The sequence below is a fragment of the Cornus florida genome, unplaced genomic scaffold, assembly GCF_030987335.1.
Source record: "Cornus florida cultivar Cherokee Brave unplaced genomic scaffold, ASM3098733v1 CherokeeBrave_3.0.0_Hap2_Chr11, whole genome shotgun sequence".
NCBI classification, from domain to species: Eukaryota; Viridiplantae; Streptophyta; class Magnoliopsida; order Cornales; family Cornaceae; genus Cornus; species Cornus florida.
Window position 1 is genome coordinate 116,356,287 of NW_026775581.1, and position 20,966 is coordinate 116,377,252.

At 35.1% G+C, this 20,966-nt stretch overlaps 1 protein-coding gene across 1 annotated transcript; it reads right to left on the reverse strand.

Moving 5' to 3' along the window:
- Positions 1-1,358: 1,358 nt before the first annotated feature.
- LOC132284763 (ribonuclease 3-like protein 1) lies at positions 1,359-3,947 on the reverse strand. Its single transcript, XM_059786889.1, has 4 exons — positions 3,779-3,947; positions 3,530-3,698; positions 2,607-2,721; positions 1,359-2,153 (listed from the first exon to the last, which is right to left on the reverse strand). Exons 1-4 carry the CDS (start codon positions 3,842-3,844, stop codon positions 2,009-2,011), a joined length of 495 nt encoding a protein of 164 aa, XP_059642872.1. The 5' UTR covers positions 3,845-3,947; the 3' UTR covers positions 1,359-2,008.
- Between the last annotated feature and the right edge of the window lie 17,019 nt (positions 3,948-20,966).

Genomic DNA, 20,966 nt, shown 5'->3' on the forward strand with positions numbered 1-20,966 from the left:
TCAGGAGGCATTGGGATTCGGAGATTGGCCCCTTTCAACAGGGCCCTTCTTGGCAAGTGGCTTTGGAGGTTTGGCAGTGAAAGACATAGACTTTGGAGGAATATCGTTGCTTGTCGGTTTGGGAAGGAGAGAGGGGGTTGGTATGTTAGACCAGCTAGATCTGCTATCGGCGTGGGTGTGTGGCATTCTATTGGGAAGGGATGGGATGAGTTTTCTAAGCATGTTAGATTTAGAGTCCGGGAAGGTCGGAGTGTCCGGTTTTGGGAGGATCCTTGGTGCGAGGAATGTCCATTGTGTCGATGGTTTCCAAGGTTGTTCAGGATTGCTGTGGATTGCCATGCTTTGGCTGCCGACTGCTATCACCTTGATAGCGGTAGGTTGTCTTGGGATGTTTGGTTCCGGCGAGTCTTTCAGGATTAGGAGCTAGATGATGTTACTGGCTTATTGGACCTTTTGTATCGACAGGAGGTGGATGGCACTGGGGCGGACCTTTTGACTTGGGTGCCTTCTTCACAAAGGATTTGCAGAGGACTTTTCAGGTCCGGTCTTTCTTCTTCTGCCTTTCCAGTTTTCAGGCCCCTTCTTATCCATGGAAAACAGTTTGGAATTCGAAGGTTCCTCTTAGGGTGGGTTTTTTTTGCTTGGACTGCTGCTTGGGGCAAGAGGGACAACTTGAGGAAGAGAAAACATGTCATTGTTAATCGATGTTGTCTATGTATGACCGATAGAGAGTCTGTGGACCACCTTCTCTTGCACTGCCCAATGGCTTATGACTATTGGAGCCTTATGTTGGGTCTTTTGGCATTTAGTGAGTTATGCCTCGGACCTCACAGAGTCTTATTGATATTTAGAGGGGGCAAAGGGTGGGGGCTCGTGTTTGCGACTTCTGGAGGGCGACTCCCCTTTGCATTTGGTGGTGTCTCTGAAAAGAACGCAATAGAAGATCTTTTGTTGGGGAGAAGTTACCCATTGGGGCTCTTAAGTATTCTATTATTTGTTCTCTCTTTAGTTGAGGTACAGGGAGAGATTGTTCTTTTGTAGAGGAGTTTTTGAACTTTTTGGGGTCTTTGGATCCTTAGGTGGGGTCTTTGGATCCTTTGGTGTTCTCTTTTCTTTTGCTCTTGGTTCTTCTATAGCTCTTGGGACGCATTCCCCTCTTGAACGCTTTCTAATATAATTTTACTTATCAAAAAAAAAAAAAAATTATTTTCAATTCTTGGGGACTAGCACAAGGATTGGTATTTGAAGATGTACAATGTATTAAGTGTGATAATTATAAATTCTCGGATTAAATTTGGCTTCTTGGATTGCAATTTTTAATGTCTAGTTACGTCAATAACAGACAACAACAGAATCAGTTGAAAAAAGTGTCAAGTACAATGGTATAAACTTGGATTAAACATAAAATACATGTTCGAGTCATAGAGCAATTACTTTGTACAAAAGAATAAAACTTATCCTCGTGTGAATAGGCAGATAATGACGTGGCTGAAACTGGACCACATGATTGAAGTCTACCGAGTCCAGGAAGATATCTGGCTGGAGAGGTTCCTTGTCCTTCAGAATTATTGGTGTGAGCAGCCAAAACAGCTTCAACATGGCTGACATTTACCATAAGAATGCATGTTCCATCCAATGTCCCTTTTTGTCCCGAATGGCCTTCGATGGCAATGGATGATTCTTAGAGGCAAACCACACACTTCAACAGCAAACATATGGTTCTTGTTTCAATTATGCAATTGGAAGACAACTTTCTAAATCAAGCATAACACATATTTTATACGAAACAAGAGCAATTCAATTGCCATAAAGAGTCAGAGATTAGCTTACGGTCTATTTCCATCCGTTAGAACATAAGTTTTTAACCATGTTCGGGCAACAAGAACAAAGATTGCTGATAAATATCCTTGAACAACCATGGTTACATAAAGAAATACAACATAAGCAGAAATTAAGGAAGCAAAAGCAGTGAATTAGTAATTATGTACTGATCCAAGTCATTAATCAATCAAAAGCCTAAATTCTTTAAGCACCACAGTGCCCCCTCAGCTGCATGCTCAGCTGCCATTTTCTTCTTCGACTGAGGGGCGCCAAAGCACTCCAAAACCGTAACTGAGGGTTCTGTTATCTCAACTGTGACCTTGAAAGTGAACCTACAATTCCCCCGAAAAAAGAAAAAGAAACAAAGAAAGTAAAAGCATTTCATAGTAATAAAGTTCTAGGAAGTCTTAGGACTTATATATAGGAAACCAAAAAAAATTCAGGCCAGCCAACTAAAAAATCTACTTAATGCTTTAATCCAAGCATGGGCCTCTTGAATTTATTTCTACATTTTCTTTTATCTAAATCCATGGTCACTCAATTCATTCAATTTGTCTATCCCAACAGCATATGCTTTCTAACAAGTCCCTTGGGTTTATTTGGAAGCAGCTTCAAGCAAAAATGAGACTAAAGGATCAACATCAATGAATGAGAAATTTTATATAAAAGGGTCAGTACCTATGATTGGTACTGTTAAAAGTCATTCTCTCCTGAAGCTGCTTCTGAATGCAAAGTGTAGAGCAATAATTAAGATTAATTCTTAATATGGTACACCATGGACTCACAATTTCATGTGGTCTGGTCCTTCCTCTTTGCAGCATTCAAAGACCGGGGGGTTCCAATAGTTTGTAGCACAGATCTCATACAGAAGGGATTTCGATGATACCCTTTCCGGAGTACCTAAGTCAAACATAAGATTGAATTCAGTTAATTCTACAAGAAAGGCATTGTAAATTTGTAATACATTGAAATTGAAATAATAAGAATATTATCATTTTCAGTATGGTAAAAAAATATTCTATCAGTCCACTTTGAAATCATTGGAACAGGGAGAGAGATTATGAGTAAACTTCATAGATTTAATTGATTAAAAAAATAATTATTCCTTTTTTTTTAGTAGAAGGTCTACACATATGCTCCATGAAAGCCAAATTTTTTTTTTATCAGAAATAGTTAGAAAATATTATCCTGATCAACAGAGTACCTAGGATGACTCTTTCTTTCACTAAAGTTATCAAACAAAGAAGGGAAGAAAATATTTTAAAAATCCTTTCCCTCCCATCTTTGTTTAGTTTATGATGACAGAAAGAAAATATGAAGGAATTCTTTTTTCTTTTCTTTTCTTTTTTTAAAAAATAAACAAATAAAAATAAAAATAAAAAACTTATCCTCTCCTTAGGATAAAAAAAATCCCACAGAAAGTGACAGATTTGCAGAGAGCTGGAAAGAAAATTATATAGAACAATAAATGAAGTGATTACAAACGGCCAAAACACAATCCTGCTTTAGTTTTTGCTTAACCTTTTTGTTTCTGGTTTGGGAAAAAACAAAAACAAAAGATAAGTAACAAAAGTCATTCCCACATTCTACTCAAAAGTCCTCAACCCACAAACTAGCCAAAATGATGGGAGTGTCCTACCAAAATTGGGCACACCCATGACCATGAATAGAATAGTGCAATTACAATCATAGAGTGTGGAATTTGTACCTTGTCTGGTGATGGTGTTGGTGTTGTGCTCCACCTTCAAAAAACCCTCTGTTTGACTTTGGATGGTGCCAGATGAATCTGCTTTCTTTGACGCTTCATCAGATCTTGTTCCCTCTTTTGGGCTTGGCTTAATCACTTTCTCGAATGGTTCATTTTTGGGCTTGTAAATCTAGGAAGAAAAAAAACCCATGAGTCAACAAATAAAAGTTGATTGAGGAGCCGAAGAGAGAGAATTTTTTGCTATGTTACCTGGGATTTGGGGAGGTTTCTGAGATTATGATTGAATCTTTCTGGGGTAGAGCTCTTCTTCTCCATCTATACGCCAGATTTTTTAGGATCTAATTAGCTTCCGCTCTCTCTGTGGGGGCAATCCTACCCAATATGATAGAGACCAGTGAAATTTGTGAATTTAATGCCAGGCAAAATGGTTTTAACTAACAATGACCTTTGGAAATAAGTTTTTTTTTTGGCTTGTTATTACAACATATTTCTCATTTATTTGGAAGCAAAGTGTGACATGATCAATTGGGGTAAGTGATGTGGCAACTGGCTATTAGGTGATTGAAAAAAAAAAAAAAAAAAAAGCAGTGTCTCGCACTTTTTTTTTTTTTTTTGAAATTTTTTACGGATAGAATGTGGTATGTTCTTTCATAGAGTATATATTAAAAAAAAAAAGTCTTGCTAATTAATTTAAAAAATTCCAGAAACACACTACCAAGTACGTAACAGGTTATCCATTTATTTCGGAAAAAAAAAGAAAAAGAAAAAAAGAAAGAGGTTATACATTTATACCCAAAAATTATATTAAAAAAAAAAACATATTTAAGATATACCCAAATTATTTAATCTATAAATAACATGTATTTTATGTTTCTTCAAATGGTTAGGTGTTACAAGTGGTATTTATCCCCCCCCAAATCAGATTTAGATAGGGTTTGAAGTGTGTATAAATGGGTGGGTATGTAGCATTACCCAACATTTTGAATTTTTTTGATAAATGGGCAAGCGTCTACCCATTACCGTTGGAATTAGAGTTAATTCCAGTTTTTAATCCGATGTCACGCCAAGCGACCCCGGGTAGGCAGGGTGGCCCTCCGCACGGGTTTGGGTGGAAAAAAATGTTACAAGTAGAACTTGCGAATTCTGAGAGAGAATATTACAAGTGGAACTTAAATCTCACGTCGAATTTGAAATTTTGAATTTTTTTGATAAATGACTATGCATGTGTACGTGTCCTTCATACGGAGAATGTTATAAATGAAACTTAAATCTCACATCCAATTTGAAATCTTGAATTTTTTGGTAAATGGCTATGCATGTGTATGTGTGCCTCATAATTTATGCATTGTGAAAGTTAAAAATCAACTAATTCATATGTACTTTTAAAAGGTCAACCAAATTGCAACTTTTTTTCCTCCCCCTAAATCACCTAAATATAATCAGACGTATAGTGTGATGAATCATAAATGTGTAAGATTTATTTAGATATATATATATATATATATATATATATATATATATTGTTTAGGTGTCAAAATGATAATTAAATGAGACTAATAATGTATTAAAAAAAATTTATATTCCAAAAATTATTACACACTATTTCTACCAGATATGGAAATTTCTACTTCTACTAGTAGAAATTGTCCCACCACATGGGACCCACCTATAACGTCCATCTCATCAGCATTCTCTACGCTTGACGGAGCGCAGGACCCAATTGAGCGCTGCAGTGGATCCAACCACCTTTTTTTTTTTTTTGTTAGTATAAAAGATTTGAGGTTTGCTTCGTCCCAATATAAACAATACTCATCCTTCTAGTGGTTGAACGTATTTTTCTCATTTTGAAGGATTGTGATTGCAATGACTCTGTATGGAATGTCTTACTTTTACTGTAATCGGTTTTGGGTTGGAAAAGCTGAAGAATGGTGCTTGAGAAGGAGAAAGGAAAACCCTCTACAAAAACAAAGGTACTACGTACCACTTTCTTAAAAAAGGTAATACTCGCGCATAATCCAATTATTCATGAGGTTTAGGGTTTTTCGGTTGCAAAACATAACTGAGTTTGGTTAAAGGTTTGAAGTTTAAGTTCCATATTTGAAATCTTATCTGCTTAATTATATAGACAAAGTTGGTCTTAATCACATTGTCTGATTACAAGTTATTTTTCTGTTAATCATCAATCTCCGTTCAGTTTAGAAGAAAAAATCAAAGGGTAGTCCATTGCTTTTATTGACTTTGAATAGAATTTTATCATGAAAAGTACATGTTATAGTCAATTGAGACCCTGAAAAGGTGAATTTTTTTTTGTTTTTATTGACTTCGAATAACAATTTAATCATGTTAAGTATTTTATAGTCAATTGAGACCCTGAAAAGGTAAATTTGTTTGGGAGTAAGAAGTGATAGAGTAAGATAAATTACTTAAAGAACAATTGATTGTGCGATACTCCGAGAAATGCTTGCTTTCGTTGGAGACTTGAAGAAAAAGAAGTAGAAAGGTTCCTACTTTAAATGGATGAGATATTTTGCTTCATGATCACCTCCAATAATTGCATCTTTTCTGTCTTTCAAAAATTTGTTGAAGAAAAATGTAGATCCAAATAGAGTCTTTGTACCGATGTTGATGACAATAACCTTTTTCCAATCTTACTAATTATGTCATCCCTCTTTTTATTATGTGTTTAGGTTTATTCATTGCAGAAATGATATTCAAGGCGACCGAGTAGTCCTAAAAAGGGATCTCACTGCCTGTGTAAACCTTGTGATAATCATCCTTCAATATCAAATTTATAGAGGTAGAAATTGAAATAGAGTCCCCTTGCAATCCCTATATTGATCAAATACTCCTTAATGATAAAATGCTCCTTCAAGAGAGTTTGATAATGATCCTATAGTGATTCCAAGTGTTGAGTTTGGATTGGCTAAAGTTGTTGTCATTCTTCAATTAGCGGATTGGTTGGTGCTATAATACGGTCTTGTGGTTTTTATCCTATTAGGTTTTTTTCACATAAAAATTGCTTTTATCTCTACTTTTTACTGTTTTTTCTTCTGCTATTAATTGATTGCTTGGTCATTTTCTTAATCTAGTTAAGGCAAAATAAACTAATTTGAATAGAAGTGAAGAACTATTCACCCCCTTTTGGTCTATCTAAATACATAAATCTTTCAAGCAACTTCATTTGGCATCAGAATTCTAGGTTTGGGACATTGCTTATTTCAGTTTGCAAGTGTTTACTTTAAGTGGTTTGAAGCACCATCTTTGTAGAGGGATGCAGTAGATGTAGGCCTTTATGCTAAAAAAAATGTATTATGCTTATTGGTGCTCCACTAATTTTCAGTTGCTGCACATTTTGTATATAACAAGGGGGTTTCTTGAACTCTACCCAATATTAAAATATTAAATTTTTTAAGATTTTCAAATTTATGCATTAATGAAGAGTTTCCTCTGGTAAATCTGTTCCATGGCTCCTCATGCATCATATCAGGCAGGATTGCAGAAGCTAAAATTTACCCAACGGGTCAACAATGGTTTCTAAAAATAGAACTGTTCCTTACTAGCTAAGGCTAAGAGCAAATACTCTCACTCTTTCATTCCTTCCTCTTGTAACTCACTCTTTCTTTTTCAGATCTCATCTAATCTTTTCTAAGTGGGCTTCAATACCACACCAAAAGATGGGGAAAAAAAAAACTGTAGAAATTGTCTTTCTTATTGCTTGAAAAACCAATGCAAAGCAAATCTGTGCAATTCTGTGTTTTTAATCACTTTAATAGGGTTAGGTCTTCCTAAACCCATCTGATACTTGAACTTTTTCTGGGAGGATCCCATGTCTTGCTCTTAGGATTTTTTTTTTTTACTTATCAAAAAAAAAAAAAAAACTTTGTAATACTAGCCCACCCCTGTGCTTCATCCTGGAATTCTGTAATGATTATTTCTGTATTTTACTTACAATTTTCCAAATTCTAAGAACATAAATTTTGTCCCCAAAATTGAATACGTAATCATGCTTAGTATGGATTGATATGCTTTGATTATATGGTTTTTTTTAAGGCTTTTCACACTTTAATTAATATAATATATTATAGAGAATACAACAACGCTTAAATATTTACATTTGAAAGTTAATTAGTTAATGCAATCTATGTTACATGGAGTCATGCATGTAATATTGTAATTTGTGATTATTCGTCTTTGTTTCACTAGTTGTTATGTGCATGTTTGAGCGTCAAATTTGTCAAGGACATAAAGAAATAGATAAATATTCATTTTATTTAGTTTTTTTATTTTATTTATTTTATATATATATATATATATATATGTTTTAAGAGTAAAGTACTGTTTTTATGTAATATGCAATGTTTTATATAGGCACTTTACTTGTTTTGGACCAATAATGTAATAAAAGAAATATAATTAGAGAGTTTTATGTACAATTATGTAATAATTTTGAATTATTTGATATGCTTGTTAGGTGCATATCAAACGAAATCCAGCAAGCACACCCCATATGCATTTCCAAGTGTGTTGTGTTTGACACATACTTCACACACTTTTTAATGAATTCATGTAACATAAAAAACAATTAATAAAAATAAACCTCTTAATAACTTTTTTCTTCAGTGATGCTTTGCAGATTTGGTTGCCAATGTTCAAAAGCTTCTAATCTTTTTGGAGACTCTCCCTTCCTGGTTAAATCCTTGGTTTTCTTCCTGGTATGTTGCCTTGTCTCAAAAGTGTTGGGAAACGTGTAAATTTTTAAAAAACTTTTGAGGGATTTGCAATTATGAATCTTGATTCATCACATAGAGACAAGTTTTATGCAAAGACAAATAAAAGATGATGTATAATTCAATAAACAGATTGAATACTTACATCAAAGGTCTGAGTAAACCTTTTAATCTTTCCTCTAAAGTGAATGTTCTCACTTATTGTAGATTCCTTTAGCAAGATCATTTCTCCTTCTTCTTGATTATAATCTTCCCTTTAGGAATCACCAATATGCCTTGATGAACGACCTTGGAATCTAGGCTTGTGGTAGTCTCCTTTAGAAGAGAAAACAAACCCTAAAATCTAGAGAGAGAAAGTGTATTCATTTTTCTTGTTCTTAAAGTCACCCCTAAAATATCCATGGACCCATGTATATAGAGGCAAAATAAAAATAAGAATAAGGAAACAATAAATCATTCTCCATCTCTAAATCAACTTTCTCAATTCTAACAAAACTCCAATATCAACTTGGGCTATTGGTGAGAATCCTTTTAGGCTTACTATTTTCTCGGCTCCTATAAATTAATAATTGGTCCGGTCCATTAAACCATAGACCCAATTCAATTAATTCATAAATTAATTTCTACTCCACTAAAAGAAATTAATTGCACTCTAATTAAATAGTAAATAACCTCTGAGTCAATGTTGCACTTTGACTCCTCTATGCTTAATTATTTATCGAATAATTAAAACCATCAATCCGACAACATAATTAATATAATTATTTTGTTACCTTTGATTATTTCCGGCTCGATCACAATAAAATATTTATTTGACAAAAATAACAATTTACTAAATAAATATATATAGAAAACATTTGTCTAAAACATACGAAGGCCTTCGAATTTAATTTATGATCAACCATAATCAAAACAAAATAAATACAAATAGCACTGATGCAAATATTAAGAATATAGACCTCTAACTATTAATTACATAACTACCCAAAGTGTCGATCTAAAGATCCCGAGGTATCCGCCGAACAAATCAAAGTAATTATTAATTAATAAAAGAGTCTATACTTCTCTCATACTTGAGAGTCAAAAGTCATGACTGTGATAGAGAGCAATTGCATACGACAGCTCTCGCAATATATCTCAATCTATCGTGGACTCGGTTCAAGTCTTAACTAATTAAATGTTCATCTATAATTACCGACTTTGAACCATTTATGATTACTAATTTATAACATAGTATTAATTGCCATTACATACATATATATAAATATATCTTGTAATCAAGTGGACACAATCAATTCCATAATGAATCGAAAAATAATACATTCTATTCACCAATTGTATAATGCTTTCATAATAATATTCAGATAAAGAACCATAACTTTTACAATCCAAAATTAGAATTTGCTATGCTAGGGCACACATATCCTAACAGCTCCCACTTGTACTTATAGCCAATTCGAATCACATCTAACTCCCATGTTCTCCATATGACGATCAAACATCTTAATTGGTAAAGCCTTTGTGAATGGATCAGTAAGGTTATGTTCCGATGCAATCTTGGCCACAAGTATATCTCCTCGCTTTACTATATCACGAACCACATGATGTTTCCTCTGAATGTGTCTTGTTCCTTTATGAAATTTTGGGTCCTTGGTTTGGGCTATAATTGCACTATTGTCGCAATGAAGCGTCATAGGCCGATCTATATGCTCCACAACCTCCAGTTCAATTAGAAAGTTTCTCAACCAAACAGCTTCTTTTGCTGCCTCAGAGGCTGCAATTAATATATTCTGCTTCCATGGTTGAGTCAGCAGTACAACCCTGCTTGACACTCTTCCAACTAACTGCCCCTCCATTAAACTTGAACACATATCCAAATGTAGATCTCCTGGCATCTGGATCTGATTGAAAATTAGAATCCGTATATCCGACTGGAACCAGATCATCACCTCCATAAACGAGCATGAGACTCTTAGTTCTTCTAAGGTATTTTAAGATATTCTTCACAGCTGACCAATGATCAAGTCCAGGATTGGACTGATATTTACTGACAATCCGTACAGAGTAGCAGATGTTTGGTCTAGTACAAACTATGGCATACATGAGACTACCAACTGCCGAAGCATATGGTACTCGCCTCATTTGCTCAATTTCCTTATCAGTCTTGGGAGACTGGTCATTAGAAAGAGCCAATCCATGTCTAAATGGCAAAAACCCTTTCTTAGAGTTTTCCATTCCAAACCTGATCAGAACTTTGTCAATGTAAGACTCTTGAGACAAGCCTATTTTCTTTTTAACCCGATCTCGCATAAGCTTGATCCCAAGAATATAGCTTGCTTCTCCAAGATCTTTCATCTTAAATTTATTGAACAACCACCTTTTAACTAATGACAAAGCCTCTACATCATTACCGATGAGTAAGATGTCATCGACATATAAAACGAGAATCATGATGACATTACCCTGTTTTTTCTTGTAAACACAAGGTTCAAACACGTTTTGTTCAAAGCCAAATAATTTGACTGCCTGATCAAAACAAATGTTCCATGTGCGTGAAGCTTGTTTAAGTCCATAAATAGACCTATTCAACTTACATACACAGTCCTCACGACCTTTAACCACGAAACCATCTGGTTGCCTCATGTAGATGTCTTGTTCAAGATGGCCATTTAAAAATGTTGTCTTAACATCCATCTGCCATATCTCATAGTCATAATAAGTACTAATGGCCAAAAGAATGTGAATAGATTTAAGCATTGCAACTGGTGAGAATGTATCCTCATAATCAATACATTCACATTGAGTGAAGCCTTTGGTAACCAGTCTAGCTTTGAATGTCTTAACATTCCCATCCATTCCTCTCTTTCGTTTGTAGATCCACTTACAACCAATGGGCTGAACCCCACTAGGAAGTTCTACAATATCCCAGACTTTGTTAGAATACATAGATTCCAACTCTGATTTCATGGCATCTTTCCAACGATTCGCATCTATATCGGTCAACGCTTCCGCATAGCTTACTGGGTCCGACTCATGTTTATCGGGGACGGCCTCATAGACCTCACCCAAAAGTGTGAGTTTTTCGGGTTGAATTATAGTCCTCCCACTACGCCGAAAGACCGGTGCAGGAATTGATGTACTAGATGATGGTAATTCAACAGGGACTTCTTGTGTCTCATCATTCTCAGTATTTATATTAGGTGTGTCCACATGGGGTATATCTGATGTGATAACCATCTCCTCTAACACTATCTGGCTACTAGGTCTGTGGTTCATAATATAATCCTCCTCCAGGTAAACAGCATGAGTGCTGACAATAACCTTATTGTCCCTGGGATCATAAAATAATCCACCTCTAGTGCCCTTAGGATAGCCAACAAATAAGCATGCATCTGATCTTGCTTCCAACTTGTCTGCCTGTTTCTTACGCACGTGTGCTGGACACCCCCATATATGCATGTGATTTAAACTAGGTTTATGTCCAAACCACAGCTCATATGGCGTTCCTGAAACAGACTTGGATGGAACACAGTTCAAAATGTACATCGCTGATTCTAAGGCTAATCCCCAAAATGATAAAGGTAATGTAGCAAAACTCATCATAGATCTAACCATGTTAAGCAAAGTTCTGTTTCTCCTTTCTGCCACTCCATTCTGTTGAAGGCAGTCAGGTGAGGATAACTGGCGCACAATACCCTCATTAACCATATGATCCTTGAACTCCCCCAAGAGGTATTCACCTCCTCGATCACATCGAAGTGTTTTGATAAGTTTACCTAATCTACGCTCCACTTCCGCCTGAAACTCACAGAATTTTCCATAAGCTTCTGACTTGTGTCGCATTAGGTAAATATATCCAAAACGTGAATAATCATCAATGAAAGTGATGAAGTACTCAAACCCTCCTCTCGCTTGGGTGTTCATGGGACCACACACGTCTGTGTGCACTAACTCTAATTGTTCTTTGGCTCTATATCGTCTGGCTGAATAAGCCCTTAGAGTCATCTTTCCTTCAATACAGGATTCACAAGTTGGCATAGGCTCCTCTGCCTCACAAGGTAATAAATATTCCTTAAATAATATTTGAATCCTATTTTGATTGATGTGACCCAATCGTAAATGCCAATGATACAATGAGTTTGGAGAAACTGCTTTTTTTTTTAACATTCAATCTAGATGAAGTTGCATTTAATTCATAATTTTGCATTTGATATGAGTTAGGAGTTAAAACATATAGACTATCTTTCAATGCACCAGAAGTTATAACACAACCATTTAATTTAATTAAAATATTTTTTCCAAAAGTAAAAATATAGTTTTTGCAAACCAACGAAGAAACTGAAGTTGAATTGCGCCTAACATTTGGCGCGTAAAGACAATCTTCTAAAATAAGACTCCTCCCACTATCAAACTGCATATGAACCACTCCCACTGCTTTAGCTTCCACCTTGGCATTAGATCCCATATACAAGTATATCTCTCCTTCATTGAGGCTTCTGAACTCCTGGAATCCTTGCAATGAATTGCAAACATGATTAGTGGCTCCAGAATCTATGCACCAGGAATCTATAGATTCAACCACATTATATGCCTCAATAATGAATATACCTTTTCCTTTGCCTTGCATGCGAAATGTTTGGCAGTTAGGTTTCCAGTAACTCGGTTGACCGCAATGGAAGCAGTTTCCTTCGCCTTCAACTCGCACTTTCTTCTTTCCTTTATCCTTTTAAATTACTTTGTTTGGCACAACCACAGTTTTGGCACCATCTTTCTTCTTTTTCTTGCCCCTCCTCTTGGGCCTAGAAGTGGATGGTCCAGCAGACTGAGTGTAGTTGATAGATGCACCTTTACTTTTGATTATCCCTTCAAAGGTTACCAACTCATTCAGAAGTTCAGCGAGTGTGTACTCAAGCTTATTCATAGAATAATTAACCCTAAAAGAGTTAAATGAGTCTGGCAATGAAGCGATAATCATGTCAACCTGAAGTTCACCATCCAAGTTGCATCCAAGGATCTCCAGTTCATTTAGAAAACCAATCATTTTTAAAGCATGTTCCCAAACTGAAGTACCTTGGACCATCTTGATGGTCATCAAGTTTGTCATAACATTTTGGCGTGCACTCTTACCAATTTGCCCAAACATTTCCTTGAGGTTAAGCATGATGTTTGCAGAAGTGAGATATTGAAGATGTTGACTTTGGAGTACATTCGAGAGTGAAGCAAGAATGTAGCACCTAGTCATCTCATCTGCTTTATTCCATTTCTTAAAAACTTCATGCTCCTCAGGAGGATCCTCAGCCAAAGGTGGAGAAGGTCTGGGAGTAGTAAACATATAATTCAACCCCTCATATGTGAGTACAATATCTAGTTGCCTTTTCCAATCGATATAATTAGGTCCAATTAATCGATTTTCTTTTAGTATGTTTGCAAGTGGACTGAATGGACTAGTCATGATAAATCTGAAAATAAAAGCATTCATACAATAAATAAAGTGAATAAAAATAATCATGTAAGAATAAAATAATTAATTAATTGTGGGTCCCTTAACCACATTGCATGAAAATCGGACAATCAATATGCCAATAACTTATCCGGTTGGCGGAATTCATTATTACTTATTGACGAGAACAACTCATTATTTCCATATCTCTTTAGACAATGCCTTATCTATATATGAAATAATTCCCGATTAAGTTTAGCCTTTCTAAAATCACCTAATATAAACCACTCCGTCGGGGAGCTAATACTATTGATTTTAGATTGAGTGTATAACGTAATTAATGCTCTAACAGAAAAACAAATATTAAATATATTGACATTTATAACTTAGACTCTTTAAATCATGCGTAGGGCCTTATTTTTAAAGATCTAACTATAATGGTCATTTAATAAATATATTTTCGTGAGACAACCATTCTTGTAATTTAGACTCTTTAAATCATGTGTGGGGCCTTATTTTTAAAGATCTAATCACAATGGTTATAATTACGAAGGCCATGGAGTAATGTATTAAAAATCCCTACTCCCACCCAATTTTTTAATAATATATAACTAGGGTTTTCAATTCATGATTTAATGCATGAAAAATGCCTTAATTTTAATCCAATTAAATTTAGAAAATATATAGATTTTAAATGATTCACTAATATTTAATTTGAGGCAAAAATAATTTACAAAAATAATTTTTTCGTTTCCCAATAAATGCCCTCAAATTAATTAGCAATCTAATCCAATATATCTTCATAATTAAATTAATATAAATCAAGCCATTTAGATAAAAAAATCATGGATCCAATGCATGAACAATTAAAATCAGTATTAAATTATTCCATGCATCACATAAATAATCAAATCACAGACATAAGCAATTTAAATGGCCAATGGATTCAGCTTTTAACATTTAAATACTATTCTTGCTGTACGGGCGTCCTTCAATAGTCTGTAAACACCTATAGGAAGCTGGTACGCGTTAGGAGAAGCAAAATGCCGCTTGGAACGAGCCCGGAGGACCCCACACGCGCTGGCACGCACCTAGGGAAACCGGTAGGTGAAGGCACGTGCCCCCACGCGCCTGGGGCGCGTTGTAGCGCGTGGGAAGCGCCGGGACACGCTTTCACGCGCGTGGAGGGTAAGGGACTAAGGCTTGCGCGTAAGATGCACGCGCCAGCATGTGGCTTTTGTTTTTTAGCCCTGCGCGTGAGATATACGCGCCAGGCCCACAGTAGGTGCATCCCACCTGATCCCAACCTCCTTCGACGCCTCTTCTCGCCGCCGACAATGATCCGATCACCAAAAAAAAGCCGATAAAATGCCAGAAAATACGGAAAAATTCCAGAAAATTAAATTAAGCCTCAAAAAATTCCCGAAAAATTCAGAAAAATTCTAGGAAATTACTGAAGCATAATTTAACCCTTTCGGACCTTCTTGAAACTTCATAGCATTCTTTGATGAATATTACATGGCTTTAATAAATATGTACAATTTGAAATACAATGGAAAAAATTAAATTACATCATTGAATTTTCAAACGACTAAATCAAAGCCTTAATTACATTCATCCAAAGATAAAATTATATTCAATATACCTATAAGTTTCATCCATGGCCCAAACACACATCATCATCCATTCACAATTATACATACATCATCATGAATCAATATAATAAATCATACATCAACATACATCAATAAATATATATATGTATATATGATTTGGATCCATGAATATGATTTTTATAAACACATGATCTCTAGTAATGAATCAAACCATGAGCTCTGATACTACTGTTGGGAAACGTGCAATTTTTTAAAAAACTTTTGAGGGATTTGCAATCATGGATCTTGATTCATCACATAGAGATAAGTTTTATGCAAAGACAAATAAAAGATGATGTATAATTCAATAAACAGATTGAATACTTACATCAAAGGTCTGAGTAAACCTTTTAATCTTTCATCTAAAGTGAATGTTCTCACTTATTGTAGATTCCTTTAGCAAGATCCTTTCTCCTTCTTCTTGATTATAATCTTCCCTTTAGGAATCACCAATATGCCTTGATGAACGACCTTGGAATCTAGGCTTGTGGTAGCCTCCTTTAGAAGAGAAAACAAACCCTAAAATCTAGAGAGATAAAGTGTATTCATTTTTCTTGTTCTTAAAGTCACTCCTAAAATATCCATGGACCCATATATATATAGGCAAAATAAAAATAAGAATAAGGAAACAATAAATCATTCTCCATCTCTAAATCAACTTTCTCAATTCTAACAGAACTCCAATATCAACTTGGACTATTGGTGAGAATCCTTTTGGACTTACTATTTTCTTGGCTCCTATAAATTAATAATTGGTCCGGTCCATTAAACCATAGACCCAATTCAATTAATTCATAAATTAATTTATACTCCACTAAAAGAAATTAATTGCACTCCAATTAAATAGTAAATAACATTTAAGTCAATGTTGCACTTTGACCCCTCTATGCTTAATTATTTATCGGATAATTAAAGCCATCAATCCGATAACATAATTAATATAATTATTTTGTTACCTTTGATTATTTCCAGCTCGATCACAATAAAATATTTATTTGACAAAAATAATAATTTACTAAATAAATATATATAGAAAACATTTGCCTAAAACATACGAAGGCCTTCGAATTTAATTTGTGATCAACTATAATCAAAACAAAATAAATACAAATAGCACTGATGCAAATATTGAGAATATAGATCTCTAACTATTAATTATATAACTACCCAAAGTGTCGATCTAAGGATCCCAAGGTATCCGCCGAACAAATCAAAGTAATTATTAATTAATAAAAGAGTCTATACTTCTCTCATGCTTGAGAGTCAAAAGTCATGACTGTGATAGAGAGCAATTGCATACGACAACTCTCGCAATATATCTCAATCTATCGTGGACTCAGTTCAAGTCTTAACTAATTAAATGTCCATCTATAATTACCGACTTTGAACCATTTATGATTACTAATTTATAACATAGTATTAATTGCCATTACATACATATATATAAATATATCTTGTAATCAAGTGGACACAATCAATTCCATAATGAATCGAAAAATAATACATTTCATTCATCAATTGTATAATGCTTTAATAATAATATTCAGATAAGGAACCATGACTTTTACAATCCAAAATTAAAATTTGCTATGATAGGGCACACATATCCTAACAATTAGAATTTACTTGTTTTGGACCAATAATGTAATAAAAGAAATATAATAAGAGAGTTTTATGTACAATTATGTAATAATTTTGAATTATTTGATATGCTTGTTAGGTGCATATCAAACAAAATCCAGCAAGCACACCCCATATGCATTTCCAAGTGTGTTGTGTTTGACACAGGTACTTCACATACTTTTTAATGAATTCATGTAACATAAAAAACAATTAATAAAAATAAACCTCTTAATAACTTTTTTCTTCAGTGACGCTTTGCAGATTTGGTTGCCAATGTTCAAAAGCTTCAAATCTTTTTGGAGACTCTCCCTTCCTGGTTAAATCCTTGGTCCTCTTCCTGGTAAGTTGCCTTGTCTCAGAAGATCCTATGCTGCTTGATGATCTTATTCCCTTACTTGAGTGCTCGCTGTTTGCTTTATTTCTCATCGCTGCAAGCAAGCACTGAAAGCAATTTTCGTCCCCGGAGTGTCCATCCTTCTCCATCTCCTTTCTAGCATTAGAGTTTTGTTTCTCTCCCTCGGTGTCTGACTGTTTCTGGGAAGCATGAGGTATCTTTGGAGTGTTCTTATTCAATAACAAGATGCAAGCTGAAAACATGCCATCATCTTCTTTGTGATGTTCGCAACTTTGATTGTTTTTGAATTGTTGAACCTGGGAAGGAGAATACTTTGAGAGCCGTTGAAGCTTTCTAATGGTTCTTATGGGTACAACATAGAACTTCTGGCCGAGCATTAGAGTGGTGTCCGGGGCAACAATAGCCCAAGGCTGCTGAAACACGTAGGGGTAGGCAACACAACATTTGGGGTTCCGATGCATTATCTCGGCTGCAAGAACAGGCCTATCATGATACTCCACATGGCCTCCAGGATGAACTATTTTGACAAGCATGTTCTTCGTGCTGCTTGAGCAGAGCCAACTTGAAAGACCCATGGTTTCTCTCTCATGAGCAGAGAGAGAGAGAGAGAGAGGTTTTAGTTTTCCTTGGTTGGTTTAACTATTTGTACAAAGAATATCCATGACAAAGATGTGCCCTTTCTGATGAGAAATACACACTTATATTATCTGTCATCTCTTGTTTAACCATTGATAACACCGTGACAACTATTTTATATTTCAGGCATTTTTTTTTTGGTGGTGCTAGTACTGTGACATGTAACACTCTTGTTTGTCGTGACAGACTAATTCAACACCTTACATATTGGAAACTTTAATTATTAAGAAGGCTCACCAGACATGTTGTAGCACTAATCAATGAGTTCATGTGATGATCCGCCACCAGAGATGTCTACATGCACTAGCTTTTGGATTGAAGCATGAATGACTGAATGAGGTATGAAATTTACAACCATTGTGTGTTTACTTTTCAAAGTGCATTATCATAAAATTCAATTTAGTTTATTGAACTTTATACAATTCAGTGATGTACATTTCATGTACTTTAGGGTTAATATACTCAAATTAAACGTAGGATTGCTAGTAAATTACAATGGGCCAACATGGTTTACAAGAATTTGTAATTCTTAAATGTGTACGTACGAATTGTGCTCTGTACCACGTCATAGGCGACAAATCGAATAGGCTTCAATTTTTGGCATTGTATTGAATCGAAATTCTGGAGCTGTTGATGCAAACAGAAGGAATGGGTTTCTTTATCTTGATTCCATCTTATATGTATTTGTATTTGTCAATCATGGCTGAATCTATTGAGAGTATGTGTCTAGATTCCATCTTATATGCATTTGTATTTGTCAGTAATGACTGAATTTAATAATAAAAGTCTGTCCATAATTGAAAATTTCAAGGAACTTCGATATACTATTAGAAAGTTTGGTAGCAATTATGGCATATCAAGCTCGCTGCATGGGACAATTTTCTAGTGGAAAATGATTTTCATGCCAATGGGAATTAAACGAAACCTGCCGGCTCTTGTATCCATAGAGATGGGATGGTCCCTGCCGGCCCTTGTATGCATAGAGATGGGATGGTCGCAGCTCTATGCTCGGCCCTTGGTTTCGGCCGCTCCCATTGGCGGGAGTAACACCACTCTTTTCTAAATGGTCATTGAGGTTTCACCTTGTGTATTGTCATTTTCTAACCAGAAGTAGAATGTAAATAATTAGGGCTTAATTGGTTCATTTTTCTTGTTTGTGCAGAGCCCTAGTACGAGATAACTGGGTTGGGCCAACCTATGGGGTACCGGTAGTAGGCGCTGCAGCTAAGTTGGTATGGGAGAACTGCCGCTGGCAGGAAAACCCTTTTTAGGTCTAATTTTTTAGAGTTCTTAAAAAGTGTGTTGAACAAAATAGACATCTATAAGTGGTTATCATCTCTTGAGTAATGATACAGAATTCGGGAGCAAGATACATCTGACTAAATTTATTTGAATAATAGATGTCATCATGACATCATCCTTTATTTGCATAAAGGAGCTGGATACATCCGACCTTCGGACTACTTATCATCCTTCTAATATTTTAGAGCTTCTTTCCTTGACCTTCATTTTACCTGTATGGTGTACTAAAAGTTTTTGTCACAACAACACAGAGTATGCAATCTATTATCCAACTTGTACAAGTTTCTTTGAGCATGCAAAATTACTATTGAATATCTTTTTTGTATTTTGTATTGCCTTAATCTTTTTTCAAATGACTGTCACTTTCTTTTATTACATAATGTAACGGGTAGATGCTTGCCCATTTATTCAAAAATTCAAATTGTTGGGTAATGTTGCATACCCACTCACTTATACACACTTCAATCCCTATCCAAATTCGATGTGGGACAAGTCCTACTTGTAACATTCTCCCCCATCTGAACCTGCATAATGCTCTCATTGCGGTCGGGTCACCCTGCCTGCCTACCCTGACGCCCTCCGAGCCCGACGCTTGGCATGACATCGAATTAAGGGCTGAGTCTGACTCTAATACCAATTGTAACGAGTAGACGCTTGTCCATTTACTCACAAGTTCAAGTTGTTAGATAGTACTGCATACACACATTTATACACACTTCAACTTTCATCCAAATCTGATGTCTCACTTGTAACACATCATGGTTGGGCTAATCAGTCTTATACAGCTAAGTTAGCTAACCAATTATAAAATGAAGCATATGTTGTTATTATTAAATTGTTGGAATAAAATTTAAAATTCTGCATACAAGCTTGGAGTTCTTCCTGATATGTCCATCAAATTGGTGAGTACTATACATGTATGTATGCTGAGTCAGAGTGAAAGGCGCCATATTTTTTATTAGTTCTTCTTGGCTATGCTAACATAGGAATAATCGGAATGTCATTTTCTTCATTTTGAATAGAAATCAATTATGTCAAACAATAACTAGGATCACCCTATTCTGCTTAATGTTATGCATATGAAAACGCAAAAGATAACAAATTACTAAAAATAATTTTAAAAAGTCATTGTCACGCTAATTCAGTAAATATAATTCTCGGGGATATCAGGGAGTGGCCTTGCTGTGTCTCTGTTAAGATGGATTTGAATATAGGACAGGGGTTTAGAGAGGGAAGTCAAAATTTCGTATCATCTATAAAATATTTAATTTAAAATTTTCTTATCTGATTTTTTTTTTTTTTTTGACCTTTCAATATCATTCAGTTTTTTAGCCAAAAATAAATAAATAAATAAAAATTTAGTTTATGATTATAATCGGTAACTACTAACTATTCGCCTAGGCTAGTACTTTTTTGGAAAATATTTTATTAAAACTGTCCGGCCGGGCCGGGCCGGACCAGTATCTTGTGGATGAAAAATATCTTGTGTTATGAGATTCTTTAAATAGACAAAAACGAAAAATCACCCAGACTCATAAGTGGAGATAAGAGCACCATTATTAGCTTCAGCAGCAATGAATGATACATGTAAAGTAAAAAGTCTCTACAATGATAAGGCTACAAAGTACATACCTGATGGATGAGTTTTTTGTTTTTGAGATGATCATTAATGTAGCAATGTGTTTCATAACATTGCCAG

Excerpts from the sequence above, each read along its gene's own strand:
- LOC132284763 (XM_059786889.1), bottom strand. The coding sequence starts at position 3,844 with ATGGAGAAGAAGAGCTCTACCCCAGAAAGATTCAATCATAATCTCAGA. Across the intron at positions 2,722-3,529 it reads CAACACCATCACCAGACAAG|GTACTCCGGAAAGGGTATCA; the intron begins GTACAAATTCCA and ends TGTTTGACTTAG. Across the intron at positions 2,154-2,606 it reads GGACCAGACCACATGAAATT|GTTCACTTTCAAGGTCACAG; the intron begins GTGAGTCCATGG and ends GGGGAATTGTAG.